Below are 18,514 nucleotides of genomic sequence, written 5' to 3'. Positions count from 1 at the left end.
GTTGATTACTCTTGCCTACATGAAAGGTGCTATTAAAAATGAAATAACCCTTTCACTCTGCAGTAGCTCGCAAATTGGTGGAATGTAGATATCCAAACTAGAAATCAGGACATATGATTTGAACAAATGATTTATTTGAGTGTGGTATGTACAAAATAGTTACTGACTTGATTCATTTAGTTACCCTTTGCTGGAATATTGGGATTTCAGTAGCACATGGGGGAAACAGGAAAGAATATTTAAAGATCAAGACCTCCCTGGGAAATCTGGGTACATGCTTGCCATTTGAATATTTTAAGTGCCTACCCTAAATCACATTAGAGAATACGATGAAATGTGTTCTTAATTAACGAAATTAGGATAGAGGACATTTGTTTTGCAACAATTGAGTAATGTTTCATTCTTACTGCTTGACTGTGTACCCATTGGTGGACACAGGTCCTGGGCCCCAAACAGCAGTACTTGTTTTCAGTGCCGTAAATGGACAACTTCATCTGGCTCTCGTTATGATTATCCAGGAAAGGCAAATGTTTGCTTTAAAATGATCTTCCTAAAATTGCCCCTGGTAAACCTATGTATTTTTAATAAAGTTCTCAATTCAGTGTTTTGCTGAATATTTACTTTTCTTTCCCTTTCTCTCAGTTCCTCATTGTTCCAGCCATTGTGGGCAGTGCCCTCCTCCACCGGCTGTCTGATGACTGCTGGGAAAAGATAACAGCATGGATTTATGGAATGGGCCTCTGTGCCCTCTTCATTGTTTCCACAGTATTTCACATCGTATCATGGAAAAAGAGCCACTTAAGGTACAGTGGATGGTACACTGTTTCAACAGGTCACTCACAATAGTTGGCTCGGGTTAGCCTCTCACGCTGGCATGCTTTGGTCAGGTGAGGCAAAGAGTGGACATTTTCCTGCCTGGTAGAGTCTAATGCTGTCCCGACACTCAGGACATTTCCTATGGATTGGACAGAATTTGAGCACCCCTATCTGTGTCTTAAGAAAGCAGGTCTTTGCTCGGAAACCGAACAAAACCACATTGCTTCCTCAGGACTTACAATGTAAAATCCTGACACCTGTTTTCCAGTGTGTCAGCACACTAAGGAAGAGCATGGCAGCTGCAGGGTGATGACCAGTGCTCTGGACTTGCAATCACCAGATGGGCTTTGAGTCCAAGCCCTGCCACTTAGCCTTGTGTAGCCTCAGTTTCTTCATCACTAAAATGAGAATGGTAATGCCCGACTGGCGGGCTGTTGTGATAGGTGAATGAGATGATGCATGTGAGAATGATTTGAAAATTACAAATCACTACAGCTGTACTACAGGTATATTACAGCTAGGGTTTACTGTTTTGCAAAGTTCAGCTTTCAGAATTAGGTCCCGTGCATCTACTCAAACAAAATTCACATATGTTGCTACAGTTAGCTGTCAAGCACTTTCCAAACAATATTGTGATCCTTAGCCTCCCAATGAGAAGGACATAAAAGCATTCATCCTTTGAATGAAGGGTTAATTTGGGCGATACAAAGGTAGCAGCACACCATCTAGTTGCTTATGTAATGGATTCTGCACAACCCAAAAGGGCAAAGTTTCTTTTCAAAAAGGACGACTCAGAACAGACTTAGAGTGATTTAATGTAATATTAGAAGATAACTTTTGGGGGCTTCCCTAGTGGCACAGTGGTTAAGAATCCTGCCTGCCAATGCAGGGGACACAGGTTCGAGCCCTGGTCCGGGAAGATCCCACATGTCGCAGAGCAACTAAGCCCGTGCACCACAACAACTGAGCCTGCGCTCTAGAGCCCGCGAGCCACAACTGTTGAGTCCGCATGCCACAACTACTGAAGCCTGCGTGCCTAGAGCCCGTGCTTCACAACAAGAGAAGCCACCTCAATGAGAAGCCTGCGCACCACAACGAAGAGTAGCCCCCGCTCGCCGCAACTAGAGAAAAGCCTGCGTGCAGCAACGAAGACCCAACACAGTCAAAAAATAAATAAATAAAATTAAAAACAAGGTAACTTTTGGTTTTATAGATAGAATGTTCAAAAAAATCTCGTTATTCAAACAATCTAATATTAAAAAGATATGCTTTATTTAAGAGCAGGATTTGGGATTCATATGATGATTCCTAGTTTCCTCACATGTAAAATCAGACTTTTAGAGCTGGAAGGATCCTTAGGGAACATCTGATCCAAACCCCATAATTTTCTCCTGGGGAAACTGAGACTCAGTGATTCCAGCAGAATCTGATCATCCCAGGATCTCTGACTCCCAGTCCTGAGGTTTATTTCCACTGCACCCTTTACAATGTTGCTTATAGTTTGCAGTCTGCTACCTTTGCCTATAAGCTGACAGTTCCCAGGGCTTAACATAAAACTACAGCATTGAATCACGAGGGAGCTCTGGTACACACTCAAAAGCAAGCCTCAAAAGTACTTGTCCTGGCTCTTCAGGATGCACTGTTGCAGAGCCCAGAGGCAGGAGCACTTCATTATCTTCTTGGCCCGATCCAGTGCTTGTGGTTGCCTTTGCTGACTTGGCTTTGCTGTCTAGATATCTGAATCAAAGAGTTGTAGGTGCCTGCTTCGTTATTCAGGGCCTCCCTGCCAGGGCCTGAGAAGAAAGTGTAATAGAGACTAGTCTCTCTTGAACCTTGAAATAGCACTGCTAGAATCATAAGCCACATGTGGATTTTTGCTCTGCATTAATTCTGTAAAATATCCCAAGTATAGCCTTAATTTAAGTAAAAGAGGGAAGGGAACAAGCATTTATTGAGTACCTACTACGTGCTAGGTGCTGTGCTAAATGCATGGCTACATCGTCTCATTTAATGTTCACACGCACTCTGTGATAGAGATGATATTACTTCTGCTTCACCCTTGAGGAGAGTGAGGGTCAGAGATGGGTGGTGGGTCTTGAATAAAACTGCACTTTTGACTATACCTGCTGCAACAGTGCATAACAGCCTAGAAAGCAGAATTAGAAAGACCCCAGACCTGGCTTGGAATCACAGTCATCCAAGGAGTTATTCTCTTCCCTGCATCTTCTACCTCGTCTTCTAGCCCTTTTAAATCAGGATCTTCTGGACTGGAGTTTGTGACTGTATTTTATAAGCTCCCCAGGCGATTCTGAAAGGCAGTTAAGTTTGAGAAACATTAATCTAGTGTTTGCTTTTTTAGATCTAAATTATTTTCACTTCTTCACTAACAGGTGACTAAAACATCCTCAGCCTGCTTTGGTCGACACAGAGTGTGTGATGAGGCAAAATCTAGTACTTGTGCACCACCAAACCACAGCTAACTACCCCTTGGACTGGAAATGGATTCAAGACAATGCAATGCATTTGTACTTTTAAATTACCTCAGGAACTTCCCTAGCAGTCCAGTGGTTAACACTCTGCGCTTCCGCTGCAGGAAGTGCAGGTTTGATCCCTGGTCAAGGAGCTAAGATCCCGCGCACTGTACGGTGTGGCCAAAAATTTATAAATAAATAAATAACCTCAGTAAAGGGCGGATTCTGTCTAATCCGTTTTGTGAATAGACCTCAGTGAGCCAAATCTTTGTACACTTCCTGACTCTTCAGTTTTAGAAGGAAAAACTTGCTTAGAAGCCCAGATCACGGGGCTTCCCTGGTGGCACAGTGGTTAAGAATCCGCCTGCCAATGCAGGGGGACATGGGTTTGAGCCCCGGTCCGGGAAGATCCCACATGCCACGGAGCAACTGAGCCCATGCGCCACAACTACTGAGCCTGGGCTCTAGAGCCCGTGAGCCACAACTACTAAGGCCTGTGCGCCTAGAGCCCGTGCTCCTCAATGAGAAGCCACTGCAGTGAAAAGCCTGTGCACCGCAACGAAGAGTAGCCCCCGCTCGCTGCAGCTAGAGAAAGTCCACACGCAGCAACAAAGACCCAATGCAGCCAAAAATAAATAAAATAAATAAGTTTGTTAAAACAAAAAAAGAAGCAGCAGCCCAGGTGGCTACCCTCTTGACAGCAAATGCGCCTTTTTTTTTTTTTTCTGGTTTGTGTTATTGCCGTTCCTAAATTAGTTTCTAAATTTGCTTTATTGCAGCTTACTGTCTACACTAAGATTTGGAGTAAAAGCTGCTTCTAAGACATTCTAAAAAGAATGTGGCTTTGGGGACTATTTACTGAGCCTTCATGATTTTGTGCCCTGCACTATGATAGGGGTTGAGAGGTGGTCTGCCCTCAAGGAATTTCATTTTCCTATTAGATAGGATCTAAAAAAAATAGAAAATATCAGAAAAGACAGATTTTGAATTCCTGATTATTGTGGGGTTCTTACATGGAGAGGATCTATGGTATATGCAATCTTAAAAATAATATAAAGCTTTTACTTGTGGCTCCATATTATTAAAAATAGCTGTGCGACTTTGAAGGCCAAGTTATAAATGCCATGAGAACCAAGAACAAGAGTGGCAGTTGTGACATAGTGGAGTGATAACCCCTACTTCCAGTCGTAAAATTTTCTGAAAACTCTAACTTGTTCCCCCCCCCCCACAGGACAGTGGAGCATTGCTTTCACATGTGTGATAGAATGGTTATCTATTTCTTCATTGCTGCATCTTACGCCCCATGGTAAGATACAGTCTTTATATTTTTGAAGATAGTGTTTTTATGAGAGAATTCTCGGTCCTTCTTCCCTCCCTTCTTCCTATCCCTGCTCCCCGGTTCCCCTACCCCAACACACGTACATGCTTTTTTTTTCTTTCCCATTTTGATTTACTTGGGTCAGATTGCAGATTTTAAGGGGAGAATGTTACTGCCATTCAGAATACATATCTGGCACTGGATTGTTTGAGAGAAGTGCTACTAAGTTGTGTGTAGGCAGCACGCTGACTTTTGAAATGTTACCTTTGCCTTCCATATTCTTTGTATATGCTTCTGCTGCTGCTCAGAAAACCTGGACACCTAATTGTTTAAGTGGAAATACTGTAAATACGTACAAAGAAAACAAGCTCACTTTTGAAATTTATACTGTTGGTCTTCACAGCACAGTAGCTACTATGTATGGAGTGCATTTCTCATTTCTTTAGCTATATGAATAAGAGAACTAGCCTAATTAGTTAGCTATTTAAAATACCTAGTATTCAGTTCAATGTCCTTGTTCTTCCTGCCTTTTTGGTATAGATCAGATAGAGTCTTTCGCTGCTCTGAAGCCCATAATTAAAGAAACACTGATTTTCTTCTGTCAAGATATGGTCCAGTTTTAACCACTCAGAAATTCATATTATGCCATCAACTATATATCATTAGAAACAGCAGGCCTCTAGATTCTGACTAATGCAGCATCCATCATTCAAAAGAAACCTAATTATCTGTTGGAGTAAAGAGTAAGTGCTGTCTCTCCCCAGTAACTGTTACTAAATTATAGGTCTGAATCATATTGGAGCGAGAATACTTAAAGGCTTTTGTGAAGTATACCTCAATTTAAAATAAGTAAATAAAAATTTTAAATGTAGACTGAGGAATCAAATATTACAGTAGGCAGTTTGTTCGCATGTACTCTTCGATATGCAGGTGGTACCTTTTCCATTTGGAAATATTAATTTTGTAGTAATAGCCATTCAGAACATTTTATTTTCTTATCTATTCTTAATCTGAATTTAGTACAGGTGAATTTGCAGCATTTTAAGTTCAGGCCTCACAAGAGTCCATGGTTAAATTCTAACCTACAAAGTATCTTCCATAACATGTATTGGGCTAGATCTTCTCATGTTCTCTCTTGGTGGAGAAATTGATAATGGAGACATTTGGTCTGTGTATTAGGTATCCACTGTGTGTATGTGATCTGGTTCAGGGTTTTGTTGCATTCTCAGTAAGCTTTGTAAACAATCTGCTCCCAAATACATAGTCAGGAACAACAAGGCAAGTAGCCTTTACAGCAGTCTGCCTAATAAGGAAAGTCAGGCATCACAGATGTGCTGGGACTTACTTCTACAAGTCTCCTTTTAGCTGGTTCTATTTTTAAACCACATTGGAACTAATTCTAAGTCTTAAAGCTTGAACGACAATTTTATCCTTGAGTTATTAATTTTATCCCAATTGCCCAAATACTTCCAACCACATGTTGACTGCTTTTTCTTTCTGGTCTTGTCCTGGTACCTTCTCTCCCAGTTTTCAAGACTAGAGGAAAACACAGGTTGTATGAATTCCCTTCATTTATCACTTCTGTTCTTTGTTGTCATGTTTACATTTTTAGGTTAAATCTCCGTGAACTTGGACCCCTGGCATCTCATATGCGTTGGTTTATCTGGCTCATGGCAGCTGGAGGAACCATTTATGTATTTCTCTACCATGAAAAGTAAGAGAAAATAATTTATATTTGATAGCTTTAAAATTAACTTCCTAAATTTTATCTACATTACAGTACAATTTACTTTATATTTGCAGTTCAAAATAGTAGAAATACATAAATAGAATATATATTGTTTTAACAAATCTTTAGAACCTTTTGATATTCATCATTGGTCTACAGACTGCTGCAGACAGAAATGAATGGTGCCTGTGTGATATATGATATAGTTGAAGGACAGGGTGCACTTGTCCCTCATCTAAAACGACAGTTTTGGAGTCAGTCAGACCTCATTTCGCATCCTCAGCCAGGCTAGTCTTATCAGCAAACTAGCCTTATCCTCTGTGACTTAAGTTACCACATGAGAAAAATAACTGCTTTTCTAAGTTTCTTTGAAGTTTGAAGATAATAGCTATTAAGCCCCCACAGAACACCTAGATAGGAACCCAGAGGATGTTCCAACCTAGGACTCCCTGAGAAAGGGTACATTTGGAAGGGCATCTAAACCCTTAGTATCCTCACCATGGGACACACCTTTTTTAACCCGTTATTCATATCTCCTAGTCTTAAGTGTGAAGCAATATAAAAAGAAAACTTATTGAAATTTAGCAGCTTAGTTCTAGAGGAGACCTTCAAGGTCATCTATTTGTGCTTCATGTTTAAAAAATGAGAACATTTAGTACATGCATCAAATTAGTGACTCATCTGGAATTAGGACCCATGTGTCCTAGTTCCTATTCCATGGCTCTTTTCATTATTTCACATGCCTGAACTTGAGAAACTCACAACTGTGAAATAATTGTCATTGGATACAGTTTATTAAATTCTTTATCTATTGTTTTTGGCAGAATGGCCCTCAGAATTAAACATAACTTGTGTTTGTCACAAAGTAATAAATTGTTTTCTCTTTTCAGAAGAAAGTGGTAGTTTTAGCTAACTTCTCTCTGACTTTGAAATTCACTTAAATGCATTTTTGACCATAATTAGCAATTCTGAGTGGTATTATGCGTTATATATATATCCAAGGGAACAGTTTGCTTCTCAGGCTCAAACCCCTAATTTATATCCTTGGATAAATTAGGAAGTAAAGTAAGACAACTCTCTTTTCTCCTATTCCAGGCCTTCTAATATAAACCAAACCCACATTCTTCCCCAGTTCCCTGATATGATTACTTCATGGTGGACTTTGAGTATAAAACACTAAGAATGAGATGCGAGTCACCCTTGGCCATTGGGTTTGGCAGGTATTACAGAGAACCTAAATGGTGCCACGTACTGTTCTAGGCCCTGCAGACCCAAACATAAACAGAACTTGGTCCCTGCCTTCGAGGAACTTAGAGTCTAGTTTGATTAGGCGTAAATATAAGTTGAATTTCAGTACAGTGTGTTTTTTAGCATTTTCAGACTTCTGCACCTAAGGTGATGAGCCTTACAAACTGGAGTTTGTACAGATACAAAATTAAGAGACAATCAAAAACACATGCCCTCAAAAAATAAAAAAATTTTTTTAAAAAGTAAAAAAAAAAACCAATAACAACAAAAAACACATGCCCTTAGTTCCTTAGGGCTCCCATCCCTTTGCCACTGATAAACTGCTCCAAGCTATTCCCTGTGCAGCTTCATAATTTCAGTGTCTCATAACGATGGATTGGAATGGCGATGAAGGCAAACACTCTGGGATTAGAAACGGAAAATGCATGGTGAACTGGATTCAATGATAGCTTTTGGCAGAGAACGTTTTGCATGTAGTATGTGGAATTTGATGCCTTATCCATCTTGAAAGAAATGCTAGTTCATTGTTACTCAACTACAGTATTTCAGTTAGAGCCCTAATGGTCTCCTACAGGGAAAATACATTTCATTTGAATAGTCAAGAGTTTACATTTGTTTTTCAGAAGAAAAAGGGAAAAACTGGTAAAGAAATAGTCTGAGTGTTGTAGGAATAGATATATTAAATTAATTTAAATTAAATTAACACATTTCTGTTCTGCAGGTATAAGGTGGTTGAGCTCTTTTTCTATCTCACAATGGGGTTTTCTCCAGCCTTGGTGGTGACATCAATGGTAAGAAGTTGCTTTATAATTTAAGTTATTTCACGTTATTTTCTTTTAAATCGCTGTGACTCTTAATATGTCTATAGATACGATCCGAAGCTTTTCTTTCTGAAGTTATGACATGTCCAATAACTAGAGATTCAAAAGAAAAAATATATAAATTACAAAGTGCCACAACTTGTACTACCTACTGTCTGTAGTTTGGAAAAGCTATACATCTAAGTGTGACTCCTTCCATATGGTAATCTGCTGCATTTGTTCTTTGGGATAACCCTTCTGTTCACCCCACCTCCACTCCCACCCTTTTCCCAAAGAGCTGTGAGATTATGTGAAGGTGGGAATTTCTACTTGGGTTACTTAGTGTCTTAACCCTAAATCCATGGCGAGGGTAAATTTGGAGGTTTCTTACAATGAAGAAAATATAAATTAGTGACTTCTTTTTTTTTAGAGCAGAAATTTTTTTTCTTAATTAATTTATTTATTTCTGGCTGCGTTGGGTCTTTGTTGCTGCGAGCGGGAGCTACTCTTCATTGCAGTGTGCAGGCTTCTCATTGTGGTGGCTTCTCTTGTTGCAGAGCACCGGCTCTAGGCGCACGGGCTTCAGTAGTTGTGGCACGCAGGCTCAGTAGTTGTGGCGCACGGGCTTAGTTGCTCCGCAGCATGTGGGATCTTCCCAGACCAGGGCTCGAACCCGTGTCCCCTGCATTGGCAGGCGTACTCTTAACCACTGTGCCATCAGGGAAGTCCCGTGACTTCTTAGAAATTAAGAATTGGAAGGACCTCAAAAGGTCATTTGGCTCAACATTTTATTGGATATTTCTCAAATCCCTTCACTCTTACTTTTCCTTTCACTTGCTTTTAAGTCATATTATTTCTCTTTCTCAGGAAAGTGCTTTTTTTTTTAACTTTGCTTGAAATTTTCTTTTGGGGACTTTGATGGGTGAAAGTGTGGCATTCATTACCTTTAGTAGGCATTTGCACATATGTGTTTTGTACTCCCATTCAGACTGATTACTGTTGAGAAATCAATGTTTATCTCTCAATTTAAAACAATAACATAACAACCTCACGATCCCATCTACTGGTCACTTGTGCCTTTAGCTTATGTTTTCCCAGTCCTACACTCTGCATTTTGGGGCACCAGCCAGTGTGTGTTTAGTTTGAACTCTCTTCTCAGCCTACAAGGGTCAGAATTGTACCTATAATTTCCTCCTGAGCTCATAGGCAAGTTATAAGAATGTAATTTTGCTGTGCATAGTTCTTGCCCTGGTCACAAAAACACCTGTAAAAGGTTTAGGATTTATAGGTTTGCTTATGTTTTTTCAGAGGGTATGTCATATGAGAATGTATCAAGATATGTTCTTTGAGATATGAGATTTATAATGGCTTTAATAATTACCTCGTAGCAAAAATACATACAGTTTAGCTGGTAAAAGCAACAGGGAATAGTGAGGAGAGGGAGGTGAAAGTCAGAAATGAGAAGATCTGCCTTGAAGGCCATATAGATAGAGGGCGATTGAAGACACCCAGAGCAAGGTCTGTGTTGATGGGTCACTAATCATTAGAGTGGAACTTCAAGTAAATTCCCTCTGGGTATCATAAGAGCAAGTTTATCCAGTATTTTTACTAGCCTAAATCTTTCATTGACATTTTCAAGTAGTACAATAGCAGGTGACTAATGTTTATGTTAATCAAACAGGAAAATCCCCACACTTGCCCAGATAGAACTTAGAATCAAGCAGAAAAATACAATTCATATAAAATAAGAAATTACCATAAAGTTTTACAATGTCTTTGATTGGGGAAAGTACAGCCTACTATGGGAGCACGTGATAGATGTACCAGAGGAAATGCTATTTAAGCTGATTCAGAAAGACAAATAGGAGCCAAAAGATGGAAGGAGTGATGCAGGTGGTACAGGAAAAGGATACAGCATGAAGGAAGCCCCAGAGATGCGGAGAGCACAAGCATCTGAATATGCATATATGCATGAGGGGGTGTAATTATGCAGGTAGCACAAGTCTCGTGATAAAACTCGTGAGCTAGACAGAGACCAGATCAGAAAGAACCACACAGGCCATCTGAAGGAACAAAGAAACAGTACAAGTGATGAAGACTCAAACCTTTGGTGTTCTGGTCAGAATAATGGGTATCGGAATTACCCTTCTACCATAAAGAACTTATAAAAGTAGGAAAAGTATGTGAAACAACTATTTTTTGGCATTGGACACAGACATATAGGACTATGATGCTTGCGGGGAGAGAAACCAAAAGATGAGCTTCACACGCACTGCAGTTTTCTCCCCGGAATGCTTTCCAAACTGCGAAAGAAAATGGAGTCCAAGAGCAGCAGTCTGGGTGGAGGAAACAAATCAGCATTTCAGCTCCCGAGCCAGCTGCAGTTTTGGGGCAGGGTACTGGAGAGGAGGGAACTTCACAGAGAGTCTCCAGAAATCTACAAGGGGTTTCCTTGAGTCCTTGCCCGAATACTAAGCTGCATTTGTGCAGGGCAACACTCTGCGTGCACTGGCTGAGGATAGCTATTGGAAGGCTGTGAGATAAATGGAGATTCCAGAAGGAGCCTAGTACTGGGAGATACCAGAGTTCCAGCCAGCCAGAGCAGGAGACCATGCTGAACAACTTAGGTATTCCATTGACCCTAGCAAGACCACACCTTAGGATAAGAGCTACTCTGGCCCTAGAGTGAGAGCGGCTCTGGCACTGCCATAACAAAGCCCAGAAACCTCGAAAGGATAAAATTGATCCTTCGGTAAATAAACTGCCTACTGGAACAAACTCAACATTCCTTCAAGGAAGACAACAAAATCTATACTCTAACAACTCGGCATCCATTATCCAAACAAATACTACTAGACAAGCAAGAAGGGCCAAATGGAAATTCTAGATCTGAAAACTATATGTTAAGAAAAAAATTTATTTGGAGGGGTTTAACAACAGATGGGATACGGCAGAAGAAAAGATCAGTGAACTTGAAAATGAATAGTCAGGCCTCAGACTGGGAGAAAATATTTGCTTTCTCTATGTGTATCTGACAAAGGATGTGTATCAAATATTGTAGCACTCTAAGTCAATAATAAAAAGCCAATCCTATAAAAATGGGTAAAACACTTGAACAGACACTTTATAAAGAGAAAGAGATACAAGTATCCAGTAAGCCCTTGAAAAACTGCTCAATGTAACTAGTCATCAGAGAAATCAGGGAAATGAAAATTAAAACCTCAACATGCCACCACTACACACCCTATAGAATAGTTAAAATTAAATTAAAAAGACTGATGCCACCAAAACCCAGCAAGGACGTGAAATAACTAGAACCCTAATTCATTGTTGGGGAGAGTATAAAATGGTATAACCACTTTGGAAATTTGTTTAGCAGTTTATTATAAAATTAAGCATAAATTTATGACAACAAAAATGAAAACATATATCTACAAAAGGACTTGTAAAACAATATAAATGTTAATTTTATTCATGATAGCCCCAAAATGGAAAGGATAAACAAATTATGTTAAATAAATCAGTGGAATGCTAAATAATAGAAAGGAATGAATAACTGATACACAGTTGCACATGCATGAATCTCAAAAACATTATTTTGAGCAAAAAGGAAGCCAGACACAAAAATGTACATACAGTATAATTCCATTTATGTGAGGTTCTAGAACAGAGAGGCTTAGTCTGTGGTAATTGCAATAAGAACAGTAGTTGCCTTAGTGGAAGGGCAAACCTTACTGTTCACTTAATATCTATGCATTACACTATGTAAATTAATCATCAATTTTTAAAACACCCCCTCCCCCCAAAAAAGGAATATAAGTTCAGGAAATAAAACACTTTAGCTCTTGGTTCAAATCCTGATTCTGACACTTAAAAGTTACATGACCTTGGTAGATTATTTAACCTTTATGTATTCTAGTTTTCTCGTCTGTAAAGTTTGGATAAATTAGTACCTAAGTTAGGGTTGTGAAGATTAAATGAGTGCTTCAAACAAGTCCTGGTACATAGAAACATAGTAATGACATTGATAATGAAGAAAACATACCTGGTTTTGTTTGTTTTAGGATTAACTATGTCTGGTTCTTTGAAAGTTGATAAGCAGATGTGGTATCTTGAGGAACTACCTATTAACAGAATGTATGTCAAAACCAAACTGTGTGCTTGGTTTGGTCTCTTGTTTATTCTTTTAGTGGAAGAAGAAGGAGTGGTGTCTTTCAGGGCAGCAACCAGCTGTGTGACTTTGTTCAGGCTACTTATTTCTCTGGCCTTAGCCTCTTCATCTCTAAATTAAGGAGGTTGTGTTGGATGAGTGAGTCTTCACTGGGGAGTCAGATGCCCCTGTGAGAATCCCATGAAAACCTCAATCCTCTCTAGGAAAATGCTTCTAATAACACATACACAGAGAATTTTGTATAATTAATGGATACTAATTGTTTTATAACCTCTAGGAACTAATAAATGTAGCTGGTGTTTTGTTTTGCTATGTTTTACTTTTTAAATAAAATGAAATCTGACTGATGTGCCATCTTACCAAGGTTAAGGAGAAGTCCAGTATCAGTCAGTTTGGATTGGCTCCTTCCTCATCTTTTGATCTTACGAAAACCGTGGTGCTTATGTGAACTTTGAAAATAGGGCTAATCCTCACCCCTGGCCCTGGATCCTCACGCTTGGTTCTTAGCTCGTGTCTGTGGCAGCCATTGCTCTGGCCGAGGCCCATGGGGCCATTCAAGTAGGTGGCTGCACTGGAGCTTCCCCATGTTCCTTGTTGGACTTGGCCACCAGGACCTGCCCCAAGGCTAACAGCGTTACAGCCATCAGTGCCCAGGCCTCTGGGACACCCACACACCTGTCCCCTTCCAAGGCCTTGCCACGATTTGGCTTAGGTTTCCACTCACCCTGCAGAACCTGAGACCTTTCTATTCCTGGTCCCCAGAAATCCTGACTTGTTTCTCTGTCAACTTCTTAAGCCCTGCCTCTGTTCTCTTCCCCTCTCATTCATACAGCCCAGTCTAATCTTGTAGATGGGTCGAGGTCTTTGAAAACCAAGAGTAGCCTATAAATATTCCTTTTTGTGCTAAAGCACACCTGACTGTTAATTTCCTCCTAAGCTAAGAAACTCCCAGGCACAAAGACAAAAAGGCCTGGCAACATCTAGAAGGTTAGGAAATATATTGTGCTACATGGTCTCAGATCTCAGAGGTCACTCCTAGCTATGATTTTCCTGTGTCAGCCATAAAGAAGCCATAAGCTCACAGAAGCAAGTGAAGAGTCTGGGAAAAGCGATTAGTGTAGAACAGTGTTTGAGGAGGACAAAGGGAGTGAAAACCAGGCTGAGATGTGGATTATAAATGGAGTGGCATGGGTGTAGGGAAGAAAGCTCCTAAGGAGGAAGATGAAAGCCAAGGACTGTACTTTATTAAAATGAACTGTTGTTCCTTGTAGATGCGATTGCAGTCTGCTTAAACATGGTATAAATGAGCAGAAGGTGCTTCTTTTTCCCACGGGACCTGTAACCTGACTGCTTGGCCGATTCAGAGGGTAACCCAGGTCCACTTAAGTGTAATTCACGTTTACAGATGAGGATTCTATCTGTTCAGAGCTACTTCATTGTCTAGAAAATCAGGAGACTTAGGGGAAATTGCAGTGATCTCTTTAGCTTGTCATATCAGAATAACATCAAAACCTTTTAAATTTTTTCCTCTGTTGACAGAGTAACACCGATGGACTTCAGGAACTTGCCTATGGGGGCTTAATTTATTGCCTGGGCGTTGTGTTCTTCAAGAGCGATGGCATCATTCCATTTGCCCATGCCATCTGGCACCTGTTCGTGGCCACGGCAGCTGCAGTGCATTACTATGCCATTTGGAAATATCTTTACCGAAGTCCTACAGACTTTATGCGACATTTATGACCAATCTTTACTAGGTCTCCAAACCAGTATTATTTCAATTATGGCACTTAGGAGCGGGGTAAGAGCTGAAAACTGCACAGAGGGAAAAAAAAAAGAAGACAGCTGTACTGACTTTATATCTTTTGAATATAATTACTGTGAAAGTATAATAGCTGTGTTCTGGAATTTTCCCCCTCACAGCAGATAAATAAGGTAGTGAATTAATTATTCATTCCATTCCACTATCTGAAGTACTCTGGATAGACTTGGCCAACTGATGTTTACAAACCAGAATTTTGTATTTTAATTTTACAGATTTTACTACATAATTTTTCTAAATTACTAGGTCAGGCTGTAAAAGTCAGTGCAATAACAAAACTTCCTTTTTAAGAGAAAATGGTTTCTATCACTTTCCCATTAGCTGTGTGAAGAATCATGGACAGAATTTACACTACTTTTTACCATGTTTCATCTTGGCATAACATGGTTATTTTTTAAATAGAAACTTCAGTTTTTTGTAAATTTTTAAAAAATACTTCATTGAAACGCATTTCTGCAGTTCCTCATTCATGTGAATTTTTGCAGCAAGCTGTCAACATTCCACAAATGAACAAACATTATACCTCTTCTGATAGTTTTATTAAGCATGGAGAAATTGCCAATTTTTAAAAACTACAAGTTTTCCAAAACTCTTCTGCCAGCCTCTGACTCTGAATTCCATGTTGCTTTGGGCTGTATACTTGACCTAGTTTGGTTTCCCAGCGATGGAAAAGTATTTTGATATCATTAAATTTTTCAAAAGATTCAACTTTTTCTCTATGCCTTTGCCATGTCTTCTTCAGGGTCCTTTTCAACAGCGGATGAGTATCTAGTCTGTACTAAGAGAATATTGTTGGGTTGGCCATCCACTGAAAACTCCTGAAGAGTGTTATGGATTACAGCGAATAGTGGTCATGCCTGTTTGGTGCCCAATGGTTGTCATTGTCACTTAGCTTTATATTATCAGTTTGATAGTCATTTTAAATTATGGAACTAGATGCATAAATTCACATTTCTACCTTTCCTTTGCATCTTCTGATACACTTTCCTCTTTTTCACGGAAAAGTATTTAAAACACTGTTTGACAGATAAACTCATGTGTCTGTCGTCCATGGGTTATATCCTGGCTCAGTGGAGTGGTATTTAATATATTGTTTTTGGTTTTCCTTCAGTGTCTTATATTAAGATTAACATATTAGTTGCTTTGTTGGTTAATCTCCTGTTGGTGTTTTAATAAATGAGACAACCTTGCCTTTAGATCAGGTGCTGATATTGCCTGTTTTCTAGTGATGGGTTTGATCATTGGAATTGTTGGTTTGTCAATACATTGAAGTCAATTCATTGAAATTTTGTACTGATGTAGCTTTAAATGAGGGTTTATTTTGTGTGTGTATGTTTAGAACTCTCCGACTTTGGTAAATTATGTGGGAATGAAGAACAGAAGAACGGCCTCTTGCTGGTGAATTCTTAAATAGGCAAGGTATCCAGTGATAGCACCAGCCAGACCACCCCTTCTGCATGATTCTGAACATCTGGATGCCCCTTGTTTTATTGTGTATATTTTATTTTAAATGTATTAACTTTTGTGGATTCATTTAAAGTCTGCTCAAAAGTACCACTGTCAAAACCACTAAAATGTATGTAAAAAATAGTGCTGTAGACTAAAATAAAATTGTTACTTGGATTTGTTCCACTGTCTCTAAATTAGATGACTGTGAAAATGATAATGCATTTTTGAAAGCCTGAGCTCATCTAGCGTATGTAATTCGTATAGTAGCCTTTTTTTTTTTTTCTGAAAAGCCAGGATGGGAAGAAAAACAAATGTACCCTGACATCTAGAATTTTCTAGTCCACTTTTTAATAATTGAATTGCCAGAAACAGTGCAAACATTAAAATCAAACCACGTTTTCAGTTTAAAATATACTAGTCTGGGCCTAAAGATTATAAATTTTATAGATGATGTATCTTCATCCCAGAGAAGACCTTTGGTTTAGTTTATATAATATACCGTAGGACTGAGGTTACACGTTTTTTTGTTGCCAAGCAGACACACATATTGCAAATGTAAGAACTCTGTGAGTGTTTGTTAGATTTCATTCTCCCTCTTCTACAGTGTGGGAAACAGAGTCAGAGCTGCTCTGACTGCTTCATGCTTAGGGAACTGAGACAGGAACCCAGGTCTCTCCAGCTCTGAAGCCTCCTATTCACTTTACACCACAGCAAAAACAAGTGAATCGAAAAAATTGAACTGAAAATTCGTCAGAGTCAGCAAAAACAAATGAATCCAAAAAATTGAACTGAAAATTCATCAGGCATGCACATGGAAAAGAAAACAAATAGTCACGCAGTTTAGAGCCTAAAAAAACCCTCGGGGAAACCTCCATCGAGTCTAATTTTGAAGATTGAGTGTCTTGAAGCGTTATTCTTCCCAAGAATTCTGTCGTCTAGTCCAGCAGGGTAACCTCATCTCTCTCTAGAGCAGCATCTGCCCCCACTTCTGTGCTATCATCTTCCTTATCAGCATCTCCAGCCTAAAACTTTTCTGAAGGCCAGACCTCTCTAATCAACTGCCCAGATGCCCCCCTTCCCCACCTCCAGAACATTTTACTCACCCTGTCCCAAACTGAGTGCATTATCTTTCTTTATTCCCCCACCAAACCCATTTATCTGAAGCGTCCTATCCTGGTTAATGGCATGGCCATAGCCATCTACATCCTTGATTTCTCTCACGCCCCAGATCCAACCAGTCAGCCAGAACTGTCACCTCCCCTTTAGGCTCAACTCCCTGATGTGGTTTCTCACCCCCTTCCCACTGCAGGGCCCTAAGAAGCCCTAGTTCGCTGTCCTCAGACTATTGCAGCCACCTCCTCATTGTACCCCTGCCCTGGTCACACCCATCAGGCTCATCCTCCACACTTACCAGCGTTATCTTCCTGAAAGAATCTGAGCATGTCTCTCCCCTGCTTCAAAACTGCCGTTGACTATGAGTCTGTATGACTCAAGCCAATCTCTTTCTCGTGGCCTCGTCACATGCTAACTCGTCCTGATCCTCTCCCCTGCTGAACCCCACAGACCAGTCCCACGACAACACCTTGCCCTCATGGTGCTTTTGTAACTCTGCTTTTGTACCTGCTGTTCCTCAGCCTGGAATGCCTTTACCCCAGCCCTTTCCCTGCCCTGAAACATTTGCTGGGTCCAAACCTCCACCAATGCCAGCCAGGCCCAGGCCTCTTTGACGCTGCAGCACTGACGCTCCTTCGTGGCCCCTGTCATGTTGCACTGGGATGCATTTGCTTGTCTGCTCCCTCTGTGGCTGGGGATTGCCCTCTCTCATGGCAGGAGCTGAGTCTCGACAACCTCTGTCCCCAGCACAGCTCTGGGCTCACAGTAGGAGTGGAAATAGGGCTTGGGAATGAAAGAAGAGAGAGAGAGGTGGGTTGGAGGATGGCGTCACGGAAGAGAGAGACTGAAAATAAAGTATTTTTAGGGTGGACTTGATTTTCACCCTGTTGATCTGGTCCATGAAAGTCAAGGTGGCTCTCACTGACTGGCTGAAGCCTGACTTTCAGTTCCTTGGCCTCACTGGCTTCCCTGACCAAGGGCCAGCTAGAACATTTGTAGCAACCACAGCAGAGTTGATGAAAAATTGGCGTGGAAACATTAGACAGTGTGTCCTAAATAAGGAAAAATCCAAGCTTGTTTACTGAAGGGTCCAGAGGACCAACTATCCATCATTTAAAAGTCTGAAAAACGATTTTGCCTACCCTGCATCCCTCTGGTCCTCTTCTCTGAACATAATAATAAACTGAAATAGCACTCAGTTCTGCAACCCTTGAACCTCGGTGCAGACTGCACTCAGAAAGCAACAACTTTAACATAATTCTACATATTATTTTGTATATTTTTACTCTCAGAAAACTAAAAATTACATAGAGTTCACTCCTCCTAATGCATGTTCATGTATTTCCTGCCATTCTTCTTGCCCCTCTATTTATGGGATTTGGTTTTTGTTTTATACATTTGTAAGTATGCCGCATTTGCAATTATTACACTGCGTTTTCCCACTTACTACATTATAAACACTTTAAAAAATTATTATATAGTTTTAAAATTTTTTTAATTTTTGGCTGCATTGGGTCTTCGTTGCTACACACAGGCTTTCTCTAGTTGCAGCGAGCGGGGGCTACTCTTCGTTGCGGTGT

The 18,514-nt window shown here is 40.2% G+C and overlaps 1 protein-coding gene across 11 annotated transcripts in view; it reads left to right on the top strand.

Moving 5' to 3' along the window:
- The window catches only part of MMD (monocyte to macrophage differentiation associated), a 74,443-nt gene that overhangs the window by 12,573 nt on the left and 43,356 nt on the right, over positions 1-18,514 (top strand). For 8 of the 11 annotated variants that reach the window (XR_014238422.1, XR_014238423.1, XR_014238424.1 and 5 more), the window contains exons 3-6: positions 643-803; positions 4,519-4,593; positions 6,218-6,319; positions 8,304-8,373. Coding sequence is in view for 5 of the 11 variants with exons in the window: in XM_082371926.1 (XP_082228052.1) it covers positions 643-803; positions 4,519-4,593; positions 6,218-6,319; positions 8,304-8,373 (408 nt within the window). In the remaining 6 variants the exon portion in view is untranslated. Of the gene's footprint in view, positions 1-642; positions 804-4,518; positions 4,594-6,217; positions 6,320-8,303; positions 8,374-14,092; positions 16,001-18,514 lie in introns of those variants that run through there. The other 3 variants (XM_082371927.1, XM_082371928.1, XM_082371930.1) reach the window with 3 other exon arrangements.

The sequence above is a fragment of the Balaenoptera borealis genome (genome assembly GCF_965194805.1).
Source record: "Balaenoptera borealis genome assembly, chromosome: 20".
NCBI classification, from domain to species: domain Eukaryota; kingdom Metazoa; phylum Chordata; class Mammalia; order Artiodactyla; family Balaenopteridae; genus Balaenoptera; species Balaenoptera borealis.
The sequence above is the reverse complement of the archived record's forward strand: the minus strand, read 5'-3'. Positions and strand labels throughout refer to the sequence as shown.